The following is a 21,417-nucleotide window of genomic DNA, read 5'->3' as shown; positions in this document are numbered from 1 at the left end:
GAGCCGGGGCGCTAGAGTCCCAGAAGAGGAAACTTAAGAAGCGGCCGTGCCCCATGCCCCCCAGGCTTCCCCTGAGCCAGCTGCCGCACTAGCAGCCTGTGACATGGGGTCCGAGCTTGGACTCCGTGTCTGCCCTCGTGACACCTCTCCCCGCGCTCGCGCCGCTGGTGCTGCCCCAGGGCAGCGGATGTGTGTCCACACACGCCTGCACAGGTTGTGAAAGATGTTAACGTGCCTCAGTTTACCTTGTAAAGGCGTTCAGCTGGGGGACGGTAGAGAGTGCCCCAGAGCTGTGCCGGCGGGCTAGAAGGGAGAGGCCTGGGCTCGCGCGGTTCTTGGGGACCAGGCGCGAGTGTGCACAGGACTTCTGGCCCAACACGTCAGGCGTGAAGAGCTCCACCCCGCCACCAGCACAGCTCACTTTTGCCTCTTTTACGTGTTCCGTTTTATTCAAGAAATCTCTGTTCCAAAACGTTGAAAAGCCACCCTGGGCGCCTTGAACACGGTTGGCTTCATACGTCGTACTTCACGGCCGCTGTGGTGGTGAAACACGGGAGGGCCGCGGCAATCCTGGGCCCAGCACGTCTGTCGGCGCCGTCTTCCCAAAGTATTTATCCGTTTCGAGTCTGTCCCATTTTGGTACTTCTTACAATATTGCAAACTTTCTCATTATTCTGTCGGTTGCGGTGAGGTGTGACATTGCTCGAGGCAGTGACTGACACAGGCCGTGTCCGTTCCTCCTGCTCCACGGACCGGGCCTGCTCCTCGGGCCTCCCTATTCCGCGAGACACAAAAGTATTGAAATCAGGCCAGTTACTAACCCTACAGTGGCCTCCAGGTGCTCAAGGGAAAGGAAGAGTCACTGTCTCTCGCACTTTCCACCAAAAGCTAGAAATGACCGAGCTTAGCGAGGAAAGTAAGTCGAGAGCCCGGCCAGGCGGGAGGCCCGGCCTCTTGTGCCACACCGCCGAGGAGTGAATGCGAAGGAAAGTTCTTAAAGGAAATGAAAGGTGTTAGTCCAGTGAACACACAAGCGATGAGAGACCGTTGTAGTTCTCCGGACAGAAGGGCAGACCAGCCGGAACATGGGGAGCAAGCCGCGGAAGGGAAGCCGGACGCCAGCAGAGGTTGCTTCGCGGGCTCTAAGGAAAGGAGCCGACCCCACGACGTCAGGGCGCCAAGTGCAGCAGCACGGATTTCCAGTGGAGCCCAAACAGCCTTCCGCTGGAAGAAGATGCCCCCGAGGACTTTCATAGTTGGAGAGAAGAGGTCAGCGCCGGGCTGCAGAGTCACCCAGGGCAGGCTGACGCTCTCGCTAGCGGCCGGGGACAGAACGGGCTCCTGCTGAAGCCGTCGCGGCACTGCAGAGGACTCGGTCCCGTTCTGAAAGCGGTTCGGTGGTGACACGCTGTCGCACAGCCCGGCCTGCTGCAGCGAACTGCCGAGTGAAAGCAACAGGCATCTGCTGCACAGACGTCACTGCCGAGCAGCCAGCGGCGACCCTCCGCCGGCCAGAAGACAGACCCGCTCAAAGCTCAGGTGACGGTTAGCGTTTTTGAGCAATAAAGTGTATTTTCTTAAAGGTCAGTACTTCGTCTTCTCCAGACCCAATGTTCTTGCACACTTACCGGACTATAGTATGAATCGAATTTGCACTGGGAAGCGCCCAAATTAAATTGACTCGCTTTACTGTGATGGTCTGGAACCAGACGGCGGTATCTCGGAGGTAGGACGGTACCTTCAAGGGGGCAGGGGAACAGATCTGCCTTGGAGCATGCTAGGGGACCGGGAGGCCTGACGACAGCTAGGGCAGACCAGCTTCCGCCAGAAAGCTCCGTGAGCTCTGCCCAGCCGGGACAGCGAAGCTGCCCTTTGTCCATGAGCAGTCCTGGTGCTCACTGGTCCGTTATGAGAAAGCAGCTGCTGGGGAGCGCATTCTGGGAGCACACTCTGGAAGCGCCTGTGAAGGCCTCCGGCCGCAGGACAGGATAGGTCCGCAGGGGGTGCTCTCTACAGGCCTGCCCTGCGGAGCCCTGACGACCTCTGGAAGGCCATGTTCAAGTCTTCTCTTTTTAATAACTCTGCAAAGATTCTTTTAAAGGGTGGGTAAGGAAAAGCAGCCTGGTCTGGAGCAGCCCATCCATAAGCACAGGGCCCACAGGGAGTGTGAAACTGCTGAAATGGGCTTTACTCTCCTTAGAAATGCAAATGCCTCTGTAAGTATCCGTGCCCCTGAGACACAAGCAAAGGTGACTTCTGCGCCTTCCTGCGGTGTGAGCCTGTCCCCCAAGCAGCCGAGCTCCTCCAGCGCTTTCTTGCAGGATGGAAAGGGACACCGAGTCTGCAGGTCTTGAGCATCCTCTGAAGAAAAGAGCCCAATGAGAATGGCAGAGCACCGCCCACAAGCTCTGTGGGTGCCCCTTCTGAAAATAGGCTGAAAATCCCCTGACGTGACGTTTTTGGAACAGCTTTTCACCAGTCTCTGAAAGCTGGTAGTCAAGGCAGGTTAGGCTTCGGTGAAGCGAAGCCCCCGGACAAGGTTCTTTCTGAAGCCGTCCACGCCCGCGTGTGCAGAGCAGGCTGGAGAGCAGCCCTGCGCACAGAACTGCTGCGAATCTTCCAGATGAAACAGCGGAGAGGGAAAGGGGAGTTGTACCAGACACTGTGCCTTAAGCTTGTGTTCAGGGCTGTTTTCAGACTATCACCTAATGCGTTTAGTGATTTTGCGGGCCTGTGAAACTAGTCAAGTTCCTTTCGAGAAAGGGGCTTCCTGGAGCACCTGTCACCGTACTACGCTTGCGTCGCAGAACATCAAGGCCCGTGAAAGCAGCCGGACACTCTGCAGGGTGAGTCCGGGAAAGAGCGGCAAGTGGGCGGCCAGCTCCTGAGAAGGAGACCTGCACAGGCGGTCACACTGTCCATCGTGGAGCTCCAGAAAGCGTGACCGCCCTGGCCCAGCCCTCGCTTCCCCTCTCCTTGTCATTGTGCCCATCGCTCCCCTGGCCCAGGCGGTGCTGGGAATGCAGCCCCCGGGTTCTCCATCCAGCCAGAGCTGTGTGAGCACTGCGCCCCCAGGTACGGCACCCTGCCCCGTCCCCCCCGCAGTAATGATTGTTTTTCCTTTTCTGCTCAGTTCGTGTTCCTCACCTACGTGCTGGGAGTGGCCTGGCTGGGTGTGTTTGGTTTCTCCGCCGTGCCCGTATTTATGTTCTACAACATCTGGTCAACCTGTGAGGTCATCAAGTCCCCGCAGACCAACGGCACGGCCGCTGTGGAGCAGATCTGCGTGGACATCCGACAATACGGTACCGTCCCCTTCCGTTGCCCCGCGGAACCTCTAGCCTCTTGAGCAGCCCTCTGGACCTGAGTGACTACACGGGTGGCTTTTTGAATCACCGTGATCGCTGTCATACCTCACTCTTAACGTGTGCTGTTTTCTGGAGGGAAACATCATTTACACTCTTAGTCGTAATACAGATTTTTGTTGTATTTTCAAGTATGGAGCAAAGGAAACTTTTCAAACTGTGTTATCAAGTAGCACTGCATTATAATCCATCTTCTGGACATCAAAAGATTATAGGCTTTTCTTTTTTAATTTTGAATTTCTTTTCAGTTTTGTGCCATTCAAGTCTTTATCTAAAATATTGTGTAGACCCTGTCGTCCAATTAATTTCCATGTCCCACTCTTCAAATCGGGGCTTTTAAAATGACCAACTGCTTAAACTTCAGCTGTCCTGGAAAACGCAACAAAATCCAGACATATTTTAAAGTCATCACACTGAACTCAGTAAAATCTGGCTTGTTGGAAACCCCTTCAAACCTATTTTCTAATAAGTAGGATACTTGCAATGGGCAGCTAAGGTTGGTTCATTTTGACAAGCCACAGAAGGGCCACTGCTCTTCCTGTCAATTACATTGAGAGGCAGCCTCCCAAGTAAGGACTTTAATGAGTGCTTCTTGCCAAGATGCTGAGGAACCCTGTTCCTGGCAGAAACAGCGAGGCGGGGGTGGGGGGGGGGGTGGGGGACTTTTCATTAAAATTAAAGACCAGATTTCTCAGGAGAGAGGACGGTTTCATTTGTGCTTCTTGTTTTTCCCATGGGGCTTGGCTTCAACATCTTTTCTTACAACATAATGAGAAACTTGCCCAGGACTGCCCGTTAGGGTACAGTTTTCTCATAAACACCAAGGTTCAGCTGCACTGGTCTTCCTGATGGTTTGAAGACAGAGCCTAAACATGATTTTTTAAAAGTGTTTGTGAATGTCTAGATGTACATCATTTCCTTATTCCTTATTCTTAAATATTTGACTCAACACTTCTGGCCATTAGCGATCACTGGTTTCACAGACAGCGTGGGGACTTGTCATTGCCCGTTCTCCTCCAGCATCTGTGGGCCCATGGCAGGGATGGAAGGGATAAGGGACTTTTTATTTTATTTATTTTTTTATTTTTTTTAAGATTTATTTTTTTGACAGATAGAGATTACAAGTAGGCAGAGAGGCAGGCAGAGAGAGAAAGAGGAGGAAGCAGGCTCCCAGCCAAGCAGAGAGCCCGATGCGGGGCTCGATCCCAGGACCCTGGGATCATGACCTGAGCTGAAGGCAGAGGCTTTAACCCGCTGAGCCACCCAGGCACCCCGATAAGGGACTTTTTCTTTTTTTTTTTAAATATTTTTTATTTATTTGACAGAGAGAAATCACAACTAGGCAGAGAGGCAGGCAGAGAGAGAGGAGGAAGCAGGCTCCCCGCAGAGCAGAGGGCCTGATGCGGGGCTCGATCCCAGGACTCTGGGATCATGACCCGAGCTGAAGGCAGAGGCTTTAACCCACTGAGCCACCCAGGCGCCCCCCGATAAGGGACTTTTTAAAGAAAGCCTTCCTTACCTCCTGGGAGAAGAGTAACTTGAGCTGTGTTTAGTATTTAAAAGCACACAGCTAGCACACGGCACAGAGACCAGCAACGCGGCGGGCCATGGTGCGGCAGAGAGACGGGACAGGGGATGGACTCCACCATGCTTCCGTTTTTAAAATTTCCAACTGGATTTCCAATCCCAGTGAAAATGAATATAAAAGACCTACAGAGGGGCGCCTGGATGGCTCAGTGGGTTAAAGCCTCTGCCTTCGGCTCGGGTCATGATCCCAGGGTCCTGGGATCGAGCCCCGCATCAGGCTCTCTGCTCAGCAGGGAGCCTGTTTCCTCCTCTCTCTCTCTGCCTGCCTCTCTGCCTACTTGTGATCTCTGTCTGTCAAATAAATAAATAAAATCTTAAAAAAAAAAAAAAAACCTACAGAATCCAAATTCCATAAACTTTGAGTATAGACCCTCAATTTGGGGACTTTAGTAGAAAGTCCATGGACTAGGAAATCCCGTATGAAGGTGGCTGTCCTCCAGCTGTTTAACCGGTTGGAAAATCAATTTTTACAATATGAGGTGAACTCAAGCAAGCACAATTGGCAGGGAAAACAAAGCAGCTTAAAGTGCTTATGGACCAGCTGACTTGGCTCTTGTCCTGCTAAGTAGGACTTCTTACTGATTCTCAACGGCCTAGGTGTCGTGTTGGTGGGGACGAGCGAGAGCAAGGGGCACTGCGGGGGGGGGGGGGGGGCACTAACCGACCATTAACCTTCTGTTGGGCTTCATCTCACAGGCATCATCCCTTGGAATGCTTTCCCAGGGAAAATCTGTGGCTCCGCCCTCGAGAACATCTGCAACACCAATGAGGTAAACCCTTCTCCTGGCAGGGTCTGGACACGGCCGCTTGGCAGAGCCGGCTGAGGAAAGGGCCCTCCTGGGGAGGCAGCGCAGGAAGTGGTACGGATGCTAGGAAGGCAGGCTTTTCTCTGCAGACTTTTTAAGATCAAACCAACAGTCTGTCTTCACCCATACTCACCCATTTCTGACCTACAAAATGCCCCTTTTGCATGGTCCAGCCGGTTCAGGGAGGACCCTTAGCATGCCGAGAGCGTTCTCTTCGGGCACTGAGAGTGACCCTAACCGCCTCCATCTGAAAACACACAGATTCTTCTCTTTCGCCTTCACTGGGTTTTTCAACGTGGCTCATTTATCACGGGACAAATGCAAATTTTCATATAGAAAAGATGCCCTTTAAAACCAACCAACCCTAGAATTTGTACAGAAGCCCAGTTCCTCTCAATCTAGTCACAGCTGGTCATCGCTACTTCTCATTCACTCTTCGCTCGCAGCACACCCTAACCCACTGTGCTTTAAACTCGGGCCTTAGGACATGCTTTCGGCATCGGTTAGAGCGGTTTTCGCAAGGGCACCAGGGGGAGCTCGCATCCTTCGGGGAATCCGCGCCTGCTGTGGGGAAAGCAGCGAGTTACCGAAATCGTCAGCCCCCGCCTCCATCGTCGGCCGGTTGGCTTCTCCAGACCAGGGCCTGGTTCCAAGCAGGGGCTCCCAAGGGTGGCGGCACAGGGCAGTCATGAGAATGATACCGCCCACCACTGAGATTTGACTGGTCCTGGGGACAGCCCGGGCCTCAGGAAGCTTTAGCAAGGCCCCCACCGGGTAGCGGCCACGGGCCTGCAGCCCGGGGAAAGCAGCCGAGGAGGAGCAGGCGGAGGCCCGTCGCTTCCGCCTACGCTGCTCACCGGGTGGCCTGTTCTTTCCTAGTTCTACATGTCCTACCACCTGTTCATCGTGGCCTGCGCCGGAGCCGGGGCCACCGTCATCGCCCTGGTGAGTAACCGCGGCCCCGCGCCCGCCTAGTGCCGCTCCCCTCCCTCCAGGCTCCCCTGGCAGACGTGCCTTCCCGCGGTCCACCTCCGGGACGGAGCCCCGCTTCCATGCCACCCGTGTAGACCTCCCCCCGGGCCGGGGTGCGGGCAGACCGTGCTGCCTGTCAGGCCCAGAGCGCAGGTGGCGGAACTTGGCTCCTGCTGGAAGACGACAGGGTAGTGCCCAGGCCTGGCCTAGGGCAGGGGTGCGCCGTGAGCCTGGACTTGTCGGGCAGCCCTGCCAAGAAATCTGCGTTTCCAGCTGGCACGGCCTATAGGCAGCCCTCCGTGCCGGGACGGTTGAGCTGCTTCGGTGGTCTCCTCCACCACAGAGCCGCTGCTTCTAGGGGTCACACGGGTTCACTTTCTGCCACCGCCAAGTACATCTCTTGCCAAACGCATCACCACATAACCTTGTTTGATGTGGTCCTGCTCCAAGATACCTGATGTAGCGTAGACCACGGTGGTGTTAACACTGAGCCCCTGGTCTCCGCACTACACCTCCTACCTGAAGGAAGCTCCGTGGCCCCTCCGAGCCGTCGTGCTCTCTGGAGACTTTCGAGAGCCCTTCGTTTGGCACTGTGGTCAGGAAACCTGTAATGAGCAAAATCACAGAATGTAAACCCCCTCCCTGCCCCAGCATGGACTCACCTGCGGCAAGGCGGCTCGGTGACAGTCTGAGACAAGCCAGCCGCTGGGGCCTTGGCCGACCGCAGCTGGGAGCCTAACCCTGGGCCCCACTCTGCGTGTCCGCCGGGGACCAGGCCCGTGCCGCGAGCAGGGAAAGGGGCGGATGGGGAACCGGCCGCTAAGGAGGAGCAAGTATAAAGGGCCCCGGGTTCCTGCGTGTACGGCCAGAGGTCGGGAGGGCTCGCTGTGGGCGTTCCAGAAATCGAGGCTTGGTAGACCCAGAGGGAAACTTTCTAGCCCCTGCAGGATGGGATAGCCTTTCCCATCCTGGGGACGACCTGTGCTCTTGTTGAGCGAGGGGCCGGCGGCAGACTCCGTGCCGCCACAGCGGCAGGCTGGGGAAGACCAGGCTTCCCCTGGAGCTTTTCATCTTCCAGCACCTCCCAGGCGTCTGCATCAACAGCCTAAGGGCAGAGGCCAGGACTAGCGGTGTGCATGTGAAGCACGAGGATGTCTGTGTGCCCCGCAGGACCCCCTTCTGGGTGATGATAGGTGGGGAAGAAGCCAGGCCGTGGGTCCCGAGCGGGCGGCCGCCCTGACCGCCGTCATCTTACTGTCGTGTTCTGTTCTCTTCCACCAGCTGATCTACATGATGGCTACTACCTATAACTATGCCGTCTTGAAGTTTAAGAGTCGGGAAGATTGCTGCACTAAATTCTAAATTGCTTAAGGCCAACAAGGAGCCGTAGGGAGCGCTCCTCGGGAGCCTGACATCTCCCTGCCTAAAGCCGAGCCTAGGTTGCCGCAGTCTGGTGACGGGAATTTGTAAATAGCTTTAGTCCACTCATTTTGCATTGTAGATTAATAAGATGACTTACCCTGAGTGAATTACAAAAAGATGGGATCTGGCTATTTCCGCGTTGTGAAAAGGATTCAGTTATGTACTGACCTTGGTGAGCATCCGTTAAAAACTAATTCTCTTGAACTTGGAGCAGTATCTCTAAATGAAGTGTTAAAACTTTGTAATACCGGCCTTGTCTGTTATTGTCGCTTGCTTGATAACCAATACCAGTGCTGGAGAGGAGATGGCAGAGAGACGCGTTTTCATGGACTCTGGAAAAAAAGGCAAACACACTGTAAATCTGACAACTCTTTTTCTGATCTCATGGCTCACTACCTAGTACAGGCCCCTCTAGTCAGCCCACCCAGCTAGAGGGCAATGTGAAGAAAAAGCAAGGGCACCCTGTCTTTTTCTGTGGGACCGGGATCTGTACGTGGGGTGCGTAGCTCCCCGCAGCACACTTTCTCAGCAACCTCGCCTTGGTGCGTTTCGGTGCGCAGTGTCTGATTGCTCGTAGCCGGCTCTCACCCCGCACGTCCGGTGCTGAGCGCAAGAGCCATGGGGCCTGGATCGGAAAGTCTCAAATATGTTGAAGAGGAAATCGGAGGAACCGGAGATGTAGATTTTGCAGGGCAGATGAGGAAAAGGAGCGGGCGAGAAGGGTTGGCCACCTCCACTGTGGAGAAGAAGGATTTGTACCCCGGTGACCTGCACTAACGGCAGGCCTAGAACGAAAACCGGAGGTGCGCTACTGCGCACGCGCTCCCGCAGACGACAGGCTGGGCCTAGAGGTCTGCATTTTGGTCTTGACATTCACTTAATTTTCCCGTTAACTCCGCAGTTGATGAGTTACTCAAAATAAGTATCATTCACTGGTAGGCCTTTGGGGAACTGATTTTTAAGATCTTGGCACTGCCCTGATTTTAAGATCAGCACACAAGGTGTTTCGAATGTCTGCGTTAGTTAAAATTCCTCCCAAAATGGTAAAGGAAAAACAAGACAAAACAACCCTCTCCTGTTTCATTTTTGCTTTTTCTTAACAAATAACTTTGGCCGTTTTTTTCAGTTCATTGTGTTCGTATACTAACTTTCCTTCAGCCTCCTACTCTTAAGCGTACTAGAGCATGCTTCCAGATCTGACGGCTCCGACAGCAGAATGAGTATTAATCCAGAGTAACCCTCTCCCCTTTGACAGCACAGACCGTCTAACTGCCTAGCAGCTTGCTTTGCCTTCTGACATGCTCACTAGCCATCGTGCTCACCCTTCTTTTCCAGATCCACTTCCTCATGATACTGTCTTCTAACTGGGCTTACTTAAAGGATGCAAGCAAAATGCAGGCTTACCAGGATATCAAAGCAAAGGAAGAACAGGAACTGCAAGATATCCAGTCTCGGTCAAAAGAACAACTCAATTCGTACACATAAATGTTTGCCAGAGCGTTACGGCCGACGCGTTGACAGCTCTGCCCACTGCCGAGACGGCTGCTCTGCAGTACAGATGTGCACCCCACCAAACAGCCTATCCACTTCACTGTCTGGCTCCAGCTGCTGGGGTGTCTTTCTAGAACACCTTCCAGCAGGGCAATCTTTTTCTTTAGAGCAGATGTTGGAGGTTTCATGTTAGCCATTTTAAAAGGCAACACTTTGACAAAAGGATGGTTGATCTTTCTGAAATTGGTGGCATGTTCAGGTTTATCGGTAGAGCGATCCTACCAGGACAGGCGATGGGGACATGGCCTGTTCCTTGAGAGGGACCGAGGCTGTGCCGGCATCAAGGAACGTGACCATCAATTCACATATGCCATCTGTCCTCCAGTTACTTCATCTATAGGGAATAAAATGGAATGGGGGTGGGGGGGGGTTCCGTTTCTGACAGCTGACATTTATTCAACTTTGGCTCAAAGATAATGTGACTCTTAACAATTGACTTTTTAAAAATTAGCTGCCTTCCCTACCCCTTGAGTCCAGCCTACATTCATCTCCTGACCCAATCAGAAATCTGTTTTTCAATAATGCCAAAAGGAGCCACTATAATTCTGCTACACCTGCCCCCAAAGAAGCTGGATTCTGACTCTTTGACAAGCTTTCCAGAATCAATTTTATAATAGATTTCCTTTAAGTAAAATGGCCCAGTTGTCATTCTTCTTTCCCGGGAAATAAATGTCAGCTCTGCCTTAATGAGTATTTGTTTTAAATTTCTAGGAACTTATTTTACAACAGGAGACCCCAAATCCTTCACAGACTTTTGTTCCACCAATGTTTTTCTTAAGAAGTGTTACCTTATTAAAATGACCACCATTCGCAACCATTTCTATGTGGTCTGAATAGCAAGTTTACAGTTTCATATCAACTATCTAAAACCTAATTACAAGTAGACCACAGACCTCCTCCTACTTTTATAGACTTGAATACTTAAGTGATTTACATTAGGGTTGGTATTGATTTCATTTTTTAAAATCTTTCCTGGAATAATAAAAGTTCGATGTTCAACATAAAAAAAGAAAAAAACAAAAACACACCTGCTTGAGTTTAAGCCATTTTCAAAAGAAACTTGCCTTCTAAATCATTGTGTTCCAGAACATTAAGTGATTATAGGTACTGGATATTAGTGACGGTAAACTTTGTGTTGTTCTTTATGAAATGATACATATAACTGTTGGGTGCATCACTGCTTTTTAAAAGGGGCTGCATAATATAGGGTTAACTATGTATATTCATGTTAAGAATTAACTTGTGGTTTGGCTGTTTCCTGGATTTTAAAACATATACATGTGCAGAAATGTATTAAAATGAAAGGAAGCATACCTTTATCAAGATGCTATTAAAATTGAACATCAAGTATAGTATTTCATTTGGATTCTTTCTGTTGTTGTTGTTAATGCCTAAAAATGCCTATTTGGATCTTGACTCTTTTTCTTTTAACTGGGAGAAGCTCTCTTCCGTGTAGAACAGTTGTTCCAGAATAGCTTGTTTTGTTTTCCTGTTGCATGACAGACTTAAATATTTTTTTTCCAGCAGTGGAGGTGCTGTTAGAGTCCAGTGTTCTAGAACAGGCAGTGTCTCAAGCCTAATTTTACTTTTCTAATTCTGGTAGCTATTACCAGGAATTTTTGAAAGTTTTTTGTTTAAGTAGTCTAATATTTTTTATGTAAAGAGCATTAAATTTTGCTATGTATAAATTTTTGTAACCTAACAGTGAATCAATATTTTCTATCAGTGCCAAGGGCTTCCTGTAGTTCAAGTGTTACAATAAATATTTGTAGATAATAGTACTTGTGTATGCTTATTTTAAAGATCTATATAGGTGGAAATAGTTGTGGATGTACTAAGAGTAATGCAATAAAGGTATAGCTTCACTCACTTGCCTTTTTACCATACATAAGTACTCTTCTTTCTCTGGCTGCAGTACGGTGTCATTCTTCAATAGTATGCGTGATCAAGATTTCACGTGTGTATGGAAATCGTGTTTCTAGGAGGATGCCGCCCCATCTCTATAGTTGTGTGAAGTATAGAAATTTTCTGACTAGCGTCGGCAAATAAAAGCAATTATACATATGGGATTAACACAAAGCTTAAGTGTGGGGAAAGTAAAAACAATGCTGAACCTTCCCAAGGGACCATGTTCCACTGGCTCCTTTATGAACCCAAGGTAGAAAAGATCTAGATCGGGGGGGGGGGGGGGGGACCAGCAACACTCTAGCTCTAACAGTTAACTCTCAAAAGCAGCAGAGTTAAGTTTGTTCCTTAGGATCTCGTTTTACTGTCCATTTACGTACCCGTTAGCATGACCAGGCGCTGGGATTTTCATCATCTGACGTTTCTGAGTAAGGACCACCAGCCCTTGTCACTTACTGAGCCACGGCTGTTGCTGCGATGCCACCTCGGGATCCTTGGCAGAAGAACAATCGGGACCCCAATTAGTATGCTCTTTGTCGCACTAAAAATCTGCTTTTGTAGCATTTTGTGCAGCTGTTTAAGTTACATAATAAACAGCACGTCTAGATGAGATCACACGCAGTCTCTCACTGACAGTAATCCGGCCACAGAGCACAAACCTCTAGAGGGCAGAGTAGCAACCATTCATTTCTCTAACTCTGCCTTGTGAACTTTGACTTCCAAATTGGTAAAGAGATGAAAACAAAGTCACAATTTAAGTCCATCAAAAAATATTCCACAGTAAAAAACTCGAAAAAAAATCCTTTCAGGGCTTTTTAATGCTAGGATAGTCCTACTATTAGAAGATTTAAAAGAGACGATCCCCTTGTTAGTATCTTCTCCTAAAGCACGACCTCTTGCTCGAGCCAGGGCAGGGCGCATCTGCTCTCAGAGGTTTGTGCAAAACCTCAAAATGAATATTAGGATGAATAAAACTACAGAGGGTTTTGAGGAAACAAAAATACAAACACAGTTAAGTCAGGTTGGGCCAAGAACATCCTTTTTCCAACCTGTGCCCCAGCCTTCCTCACTGTCTCGATACTGGAACGTGACCCACCTGGGGAAGGTGTGAACAGAGATGCGTTCAGGGGGTCTCATCTGGGGGGAGCGGGCCGTGACTTCTCACGTCACACCTCACGCATCCATAGCCTTCTAGAGGATGCGGCCACCAAAAAGTTACATAAGAGGCATCTGATCTTTAAATGGGATCTGTCCTGATGTGGAATGTTAAGAATACCGCTTAGAATTTAAGTTGACTGAAAAACGAAGGTATCAAACTCCAAGCTCTAAAACAATATACAATGAGTTACTTAGACGAGGTTTTCAAAACGTGTTAAGAAGTGAGCTGAGGGTTCTGGCCCAAGATGGGGACACAGGAGGCACCTGAACTCCTCCCCAGAACACAGCAAATGCACCACTACACCCAGATTCATTTTTGATGAAAACAAAATTCACCTGGCTGAGCTACTCTTCAACACACTGAAATGGGCAGGAAAAGCTGAGCCAAGCCCTCACCATAAACCCCAACCCTGACCTGATGCCGCACAATCAGCCGGAAACTGCCAACCCCAAGGTTCCCCCCGAACAGATCGGACCCCACATTTAGTGCCTCAAGTCTTAACACAGAGATGGGCCCCTAAAATGGCTTTTTTTTTTTTTTAAAGATTTTATTTATTCCTTTGCGAGAGACAGAGACAGAGCACAAGCAGGGGGAGAGGGGGAGGGAGAAAGAAACTCCCGGCCCGGCTGGGAGCCAGACATGGGGCTCAATCCTAGAACCTGGAGATCGTGACCTGAGCCAAAGGCAGACGCTTAACCCTCTGAGCTCCCCCAGGCGTCCTGAAACACCTCTTTTAAGCCAGCAGGGCTTGCCATGAGCCCAGGCCCAGAAGACTAACAAGGAAATGGTGCTTAACCAGCCCTAGAGGACTCTTGATCTTTCCCTGAAAAGGTTCTCTTTGCATATATTAAAAACTGTTGCCTCAGAGTCCAGCTTCTACATTTAGCACACATCTAGGGGCTGCCTGCTACACCACCAGAGAACAGGGAAAGCCAGCCGATGCCTCCTCGGTCCACTCCCCTCTAGCCCACTCGAAAGCGCCTGGAGCACCTGGCTTGACAGCCCACGCTGCTCGCACTCAGGAGTTCACAGGACCACAGCCAAAAAAAAAAAAAAAAGAAAAAGCAGTTTTTAATGGGCGCAGGAGCAACACTCCCCCAACTCCCCCACCTCCTTGGCTAAGTGCAGAGGAACTCGGCCTAGGGACGATGGGAAAAACACCCCTCTCACAGCTGACCTCAAAAAGAGGCGTAACTTCCATACTTTCCCAGCGGCTGTCTGAGAGTCTGGCTTCTACTCAGACTGCGTGTGTGTGTGCTGTGATCTTCCCCGCAGGGACACTATGCAGTCTTGACAAACACTCAACTAGCAGCAAAAGCTAAGAACAAAACAATTGTCTTAGGCAGTCACAAAAATTTAAGAAGCAACCGAGAGCTTGGGCCAGCCGGAGAGGTTCACCTCCCAGCCAGGACCACTCTAGCCTAGGCTAGGTGCCTGGTCACAGGCTAGAAGTCAACACAGCATGAAGGAAAACAAAGAGACGGTGGAGTGTGGTCTCAACAAAACTCAAACTCCAAAACCAAACCGTAATGAAATAGAAGTGACTCACCTAAGAGTGTGAAGTAAGCTCTACAGATGCTCACGGAGGTCAGAGCCACACATGAACAAACCGAAAATCTCAACAACGAGAAAATTAAGTATCGAATCATACAGCTGAAGAACACAGGAACAGCTGAAAAATTCGGTAGACGGGTCAACAGCAGACTAGATCAAACAGAAGAAAGGATCAGGAAACTTGGAAAACAGGCCAGTGGAATTCATCCTGTCAGAGTCAGGAAGTCTGAAGAGTTCCAGAAAGTATCAATCTAAAGAAATGCACACAGACGCGGTGTAACTGAAGTGGCCAAAGTAAAGAATCTGAAAGCAGGAAGAGAAAACCTTGCGATATACAAAGGAAACCCCGTAAGACCACCAACAGATTTGTCAGCAAAAACTTGATGGTCTATTCAAATTGGTAAGAAGAAACTGCCAACCAGGAATAATTCAACACTCACAAAGTTGTCCTTCAGAACAGAAGGAGAGTTTACCAGTTTACCAGAGTTTACCACTACACCAGCTTTACATGTTAAAGGGAGTTCTTCAAGCTGAGATGAAAAGATGCTAATTAGCAACAGGAAACCCTATCAAAATATAAAACTCACTCATAAAGGTAAACATACAGTTAAATTCAGAATACTCTGATGTATCAAACAGTGTTGGGTAAATCACAACTCTAGTGTGAAGATTGAGATAAAAGTACTAAAAATTAACTATGATTTGCAAATGAATATCAAAAACAAAAAGTGAAAGCAATGTATAAACGTAGAGCTTCTGTAGACGTTCAAACATAAGTTGTTATGAGCTAAAACTAGGCTAGTACAGGGGCGCCTGGGTGGCTCAGTCAGTCAAACATCCGACTATTTCAGCTCATGTCATGATCTCAGGTTGTGGGACTGAACCCTGCATTGGGCTCCACGTTCAGCAGAAGTCTGCTTGAGATCGTCTCCCTCTTCTTCTGCCCAGCCCCCTGCTCACCCACTCTCTCTCTCTAATAAATAAATATATCTTAAAAAAAAAAAAAAAAAGACCGTGTTACATACCTTATATGTAAGCTCCATGGTAATCACAAAGCAAAAATCTGTAGTACATACACAAAAGATGAAACCCAGCGCCTGGGCAGCTCAGTGGGGTGTCTGCCTTCAACTCAGGTCATGATCCCAGGGTCCTAGGATTAAGCCCCGTGTTAGGCTCTCTGTTCAATGGGGAGCCTGCTTTTCCCTCTCCCTGCCACTCCCCCTGGTCTACTCTGTCAAATAAATAAGTAAATTCTTAAACAAACAAAGATGAGACCCCAAACATACCACTACTGAAAAATCATCAAAATACAAAGGAAGAGAAAAAAACAAAGGAATTGCAGAACTACCAGAAAACAACAACATGGTGATTGTAATCTTGCACCTATCAATAATTACTTTAAATATAAAAGGACTCAATTCCCCCCGTCAAAAGACACAGTGGCTAAATGGATTAAAAAAAAAAAAACAAAAAAAACCAAGATCCATAAATATGCTGCCTATAAAACACTCACTTTAGCTTTAAGGACAGACCAGACTGAAAGTGAAGGGATGGAAGAAGATATTCCATGCAAACTGCCCAAAGTAGGGCTTGATATACATAAATCAGAGAAAGTAGATTTTAAGCCAAAAACAAGAGACAAAAGTTCATCATATAATCATAAAAGGATAAATTCATCAAAAAAAAAAATACAGCATTTGTAAATATGGATGCACCCAACATCAGAACACATAAACATATAAAGCAAATATTAACAGACCTCAAGGGAGAATCAGACAGCAATATGATCACAACGGAGGAGTTTAAAACCCCATTTCAACAACGGAGATCGTCCAGACAGAAAATCAATCAATAAGGAAACACTGGACTTCAACACCAGATTGGACCAGATGGACTGAACCGACATTTACAGAACATTCCATCTGTTAACCTTAAAAATAAAACAGCCAGTTACTTTATCAGTACAATGAGCTTACTTAGGACTAGCAGAGGAACTGCAATTTGAGCCACGCAAGCTATAGCAAACCACAGGCAGAGTCTGGAGAACAAAGGAGAAGAACCTTACAGAGAAAAAAGGAGGAAGAGCAGAAGTCTCTTAGAGGAACGCCAGAGTTCGGGGTGCTGACAGGGTTTCTCACCAGCTAGGCAACTGCTGGGCAAGGAGAAAACCTTCCTCCTGCTGAGCCCGTGAAGTGACCTTCCAGGGCGTTCGGTCTCCATTCCAAATCAAGTTTCCTTCTATTTTCACATTTCCCCCTTTTGATCAAGATCTTTCTCCAAAAGCCTAACTGATCAAGAGTTGAGTTCTCTGTATTCACGGCTTTTGTCCCTTGGTGCCATGAAGGGCTTTTCCCGGTTGTCACGCCCCACGTCAGAGGCAGAACGCCTAGCAGTTACAAGCCATCTCAGGCCCCATTTGAGTAACGAGAAGGTTAGGAGGGAGAACTCCTAGGCACTTCCCATCCAAAGGCTCCATCTGGCCACAGCTGTACACACAGATCAGCTCGAAGCACTTGAGCCAGCGTCTCCTTACTGGGTACATCATTTCCACAAAGGTTTGACAGGCCACAGGGACAAAACCTAAAATCATAGAGTAGAATTAAAAGTAGCAGGACAGGGGCGCCTGGGCGGCTCAGTCGTTTAAAGCCTCCAACTCCTATTTCGGCTCGGGTCACGATCTCAGGGTCGAGACTGAACCCGGCACTGGGCTCCACGTTCAGCAGAGTCTGCTGGAGAGTCTCTCTCCCGCTCGCTCTGTCTCTCCCCCTGCTCGCACTCACCCTCGAATAAAAATCTTAAGGGGGAAAAAAGGTAGCATGACAATTCCGAATTGTATTATGGCTCTGAACTAGGACCCTGGGCCTGAAGGTAGCCAATGAACAGATCAAGGGACCATGGAGAATCAGGGGGAACTCGCTGCAACCACTGTGTTTGCTCCCGGACTCTACAGTTGGATTCCGACCTGTCCGGAGGGACCTACCCATGTGCTGCGGGGGGGATCCGCGATTGCACAAACCCCTCCGCGTGTATCAAGCAGCTATGCAAGGGCCATCCAATTCTCCAAAACTTCAGCCAGTGAGTCAGGTGGTCATTGCTGGACGGCTGCTGCTCTGGCCGTGGAGCAGACGGGCCCTCCCGAGGGCGGCCTGCCTGCAGCAGTCACGTATGCCTCCCCGAAGTTCCCGTTTCGGGTGGCTGTGGAGGTTCCATGGGGCGGACTAACAGGGGAGGCTTCTAATTTATTATGGATTTGACACGGACAGTTAACCATCCCAGTAGGGACTGACCGCCGACTTGCCAGCTATCTAAATGCTCACACACCCATGGGAAATGCCACCCAGTGTGGACCGAAATGAAACTGGGGGGAGTACAGAGGGCCCCGGCTGAGGTCTGCTCAGTGACAGATCCTTCCTGGAATTCCCTGATTGACCACTTTTTTTTTTTTTTTAAAGATTATATTTATTTATTTGAAAGAGAGAGAGAGCATGAGCAGGGGCAGGGGCAGGAAGAGGGAGAAGCAGACTCCCCACTGCGCAGGGAGCCCGACACGGGGCTTGATCCCAGGACCCTGAGATCATGACCTGAGCCGAAGGCAGACACTTTACCAACTGTGCCACCCAGGCCCCCCGACTGACCTTTTCAAGGAAGGAAAAGACTGTGGGGCGCCACCGTCATACGATTGGCGAAGGTGCAGGTGTTGGGCTGACCTAATCCAGTTGCGGCTGGAGGAAGCGTGAAACAAGGACGGAGAATCCCCACCATAAATGGCCTCGTCCGACAGGTAACGCCCACAAACGTGGCCGTATAATCAACAGTGGCATCTGGGACTAAGACAACTGGGGACACAGAAGACCGAGGGACGTCTGACATCATGAATCTGTCAGTTTCTGGACAGATTCGACAGTCGCAGAGGTTTCGCTTTTTGGCAACAGACTGGGAAATATGGGTCAGAACGCTGTCATCCCGAACAAGAGAGGAAGAAATTAAATAAGCAGCAGCAACAAAAAGGCATACAGGCCTGGTCTGCTCACCTTGGGAAAGCGGTCGCCTTCAGCGTCTCCGTTGCAGCTTCCGGAACCTTTACTCTCAGGTCACCAGACAGTGTGTGCCCAGTCAAGGTTTGGCACTTGCTTAGATGTGATACCTGGATCCAAGGGCATGTTCCGAGAAGTCTGCCAGCACGAGGGTCGATTAACAGTCCCTGACAGGGCCTGTCCATGGGGTTGAAGTGTCTTTCTGGAGATATCTAATGACAAAAGTCTCTGGCCTGCAGATGATGACGATGCTTTCATCCACCAAGAGCACACTGTGGAAGACTGTACCACCAAAGTGTTATTATTCCCTATGGCTTTCTTTGGGCTTTTGCAAAAAAAAATCCCTTTTTACCAACTGTGGATCAAAGGAAGCAGGGGGCTAGGTGTACTAGACATCCTGATATAAAAAGAACAGATTCTCACTGAGCTGATGCAAATATATTGTTGTGAAAAAGGTGGCTATTTAATAGGAGTTCCAGAATTCTGGGTAGATCAGGTAAAGAAAAAAAGATAAAGGAGCGCCTGGGTGACTCAGTCACTAAGCGTCTGCCTTTGGCTCAGGTCATGATCCCAGGGTCCTGGGATCGAGTCCTATATTGGGCTCCCTGCTCAGCGTGAAGCCTGCTTCACCCTCTCCCACTACCCCCTGCTTGTGTTCTCTCTCTCACTGTCTCTGTCAAATAAATAAAATCTTTTTAAAAAGAAAGGAAGGGGGGCACCTGGGTGGCTCAGTGGTTTAAGCCGCTGCCTTCGGCTCAGGTCATGATCTCGGGGTCCTGGGATCGAGTCCCGCATCGGGCTCTCTGCTTGGCGGGGAGCCTGCTTCCCTCTCACTCTCTCTGCCTGCCTCTCTGCCTACTTGTGATCTCTCTCTGTTGAATAAATAAATAAAATCTTTAAAAAAAAAAAAAAAAGAAAGAAAGGAAGGAAAGAAGGGGCGCCGGGGTGGCTCAGTGGGTTAAGCCTCTGCCTTCGGCTCAGGTCATGATCTCAGGGTCCTGGGATCGAGGCTTGCATCAGGCTCTCTGCTCAGCAGGGAGCCTGCTTCCTCCTCTCTCTCTTCCTCTCTCTCTCTGCCTACCTGTGATCTCTGTCAAATAAATAAATAAAATCTTTAAAAAAAAAAAGAAAATGTTTCAATCATTGGTACAAATTATTTTAAGTTACAGACAGCTTAAAAGGAGAAGGGGAAGCAGGGAGGGTCTTTTAAATCTAGAAAAGAAAGCATTAAAGCAATCAGTTTTCCTTTAGAGTTTGAGAAATTCTTACCCAGTTCAATGTTAGGATCTTAAAGTAATTGAAAACCTGTATTCTAGAGCACCTGTCCAGTTCCTTTGTCATGAATCCCTTTGAAGATGAAACACTTTTGTAGAAATGTGTCATAAAAGCATCAGATTAAAACAACAACTGTAAAGGACAAATGACTTAAAAATGGCCACAACCGAAGATCTGTAAGAGTTCACATACACATACCGAAGAGACCAGTGATGCAACTGACAAGTACATTTGCTTCATTTTGTGACATACATTTATTTTAACTAGTTATTAAAGCTTTTGACAAATTAGTTACCATTAAACTAGTATTAATGCATTTGACATACTAGTTATTAATGCATTTGACAAATCAGTTACTTTTTAAAAATTCAATTAATTAACATACAGTGTATTACTAGTTTCAGAGGTAGAGTTCAGTGACTCATCAGTTGTACAGAACACCCAGTGCTCATTCCATCAAGGGCCCCTCTTAATGCCCATCCTCCAGTCACCCCAACCCCCCCCTCCGGTAACCCTCAGTTTGTTTCCTATGGTTAAGAGTCTCATGTTTTTTCTACCTTCTCTATGTCTTTTTTTTTTTTTTAATATTTTATTTAGTTGACAGAGAGAAATCACAAGTAGGCAGACAGGCAGGCAGAGAGAGAGGAGGAAGCAGGCTCCCTGCGGAGCAGAGAGCCCGATGTGGGGCTCGATCCTAGGACCCTGGGATCATGACCCGAGCCGAAGGCAGAGGCTTTAACCCACTGAGCCACCCAGGTACCCCTACCTTCTCTATGTCTTATTTTTCCCTCCCTTCCCCTATAATCCTGTTTTGTTTCTTAAATTCCATACGAGTGAAATTGTATAACTGTCTTTCTCTGATTGACTTATTTTGCTTAGCATAACACCCTCTAGTTCCATCCACATTGTTGTCAGTGGCAAGATTTCATTTTTTTTTTTTTTTAAGATTTTATTTATTTGTCAGAGAGAGAGACAGAGAAAGATCACAAGTAGGCAGAGAGGTAGGCAGAAGCAGAGGGAGAAGAGCAGGCTCCCTGCCGAGCAAGGAGCCCGATATGGGACTCGATCCCAGGACACTAGGATCATGACCTGAGCCGAAGGCAGCTGCTTAACCAACTGAGCCACCCAGGCGTCCCAAGATTTCATTTTTTGATGACTGAGTAATATTCCATTCTGTGTGTGTGTGTGTGTGTGTGTGTGTGTACACGTACACACCCCATAATATCTTCTTTATCATGACATACATTTTAAAATAATGATGGATAACACTGTACCAGGACACACCAGAATTTTTAAGTTTCATGTAATCTTTGGAACACACATATTAACACACAACTATACAAACACAAAGTCTTAGTATTCCTAATTAGACAATGCTTCCCATGTAACTTAACATATCAAATAAGCCTAGTTAGCGTAAGATCTGTTTTTTTTTTTTAACATTTTATTTATTCAACAGAGAAATCACAACTAGGCAGAAAGGCAGGCAGAGAGAAAGGAGGAAGCAGGCTCCCTGCAGAGCAGAGAGCCCGATGTGGGGCTCGATCCCAGGACCCTGGGATCATGACCTGAGCCGAAGGCAGAGGCTTTAACCCACTGAGCCACCCAGGTGCCCCAAGATCTGTTTTTATAAACAGAGAACATTTTGAGATGTTCCAGAGACCCACTAGAAATTCTTATCATGAGTTTGAGGCCAAAAAAATTTTCATTAAAAATTTTGAAAAGTTTGTCAAGAATAACAAAAGGTTTGGACACTTGGGTAACAACAGGGCTACAGAAAATTAAAA

At 48.6% G+C, this 21,417-nt stretch overlaps 1 protein-coding gene across 7 annotated transcripts in view; it reads left to right on the top strand.

Annotated features, from left to right (window-relative positions):
• GPM6B (glycoprotein M6B) overlaps window positions 1-11,572 on the top strand; it is a 153,632-nt gene extending 142,060 nt beyond the window's left edge. For 4 of the 7 annotated variants that reach the window (XM_045995297.1, XM_045995294.1, XM_045995296.1 and 1 more), the window contains 4 exons: window positions 3,134-3,305; window positions 5,649-5,722; window positions 6,638-6,703; window positions 9,488-11,572. In XM_045995297.1, the coding sequence (XP_045851253.1) occupies window positions 3,134-3,305; window positions 5,649-5,722; window positions 6,638-6,703; window positions 9,488-9,637 (462 nt within the window). In that variant the 3' untranslated portion in view covers window positions 9,638-11,572. Of the gene's footprint in view, window positions 1-3,133; window positions 3,306-5,648; window positions 5,723-6,637; window positions 6,704-8,011; window positions 9,382-9,487 lie in introns of those variants that run through there. The other 3 variants (XM_045995295.1, XM_045995299.1, XR_006816858.1) reach the window with 2 other exon arrangements.
• Window positions 11,573-21,417: the final 9,845 nt, after the last annotated feature.

Source organism: Meles meles, chromosome X, assembly GCF_922984935.1.
Source record: "Meles meles chromosome X, mMelMel3.1 paternal haplotype, whole genome shotgun sequence".
NCBI lineage: Eukaryota > Metazoa > Chordata > Mammalia > Carnivora > Mustelidae > Meles > Meles meles.
The sequence above is the reverse complement of the archived record's forward strand: the minus strand, read 5'-3'. Positions and strand labels throughout refer to the sequence as shown.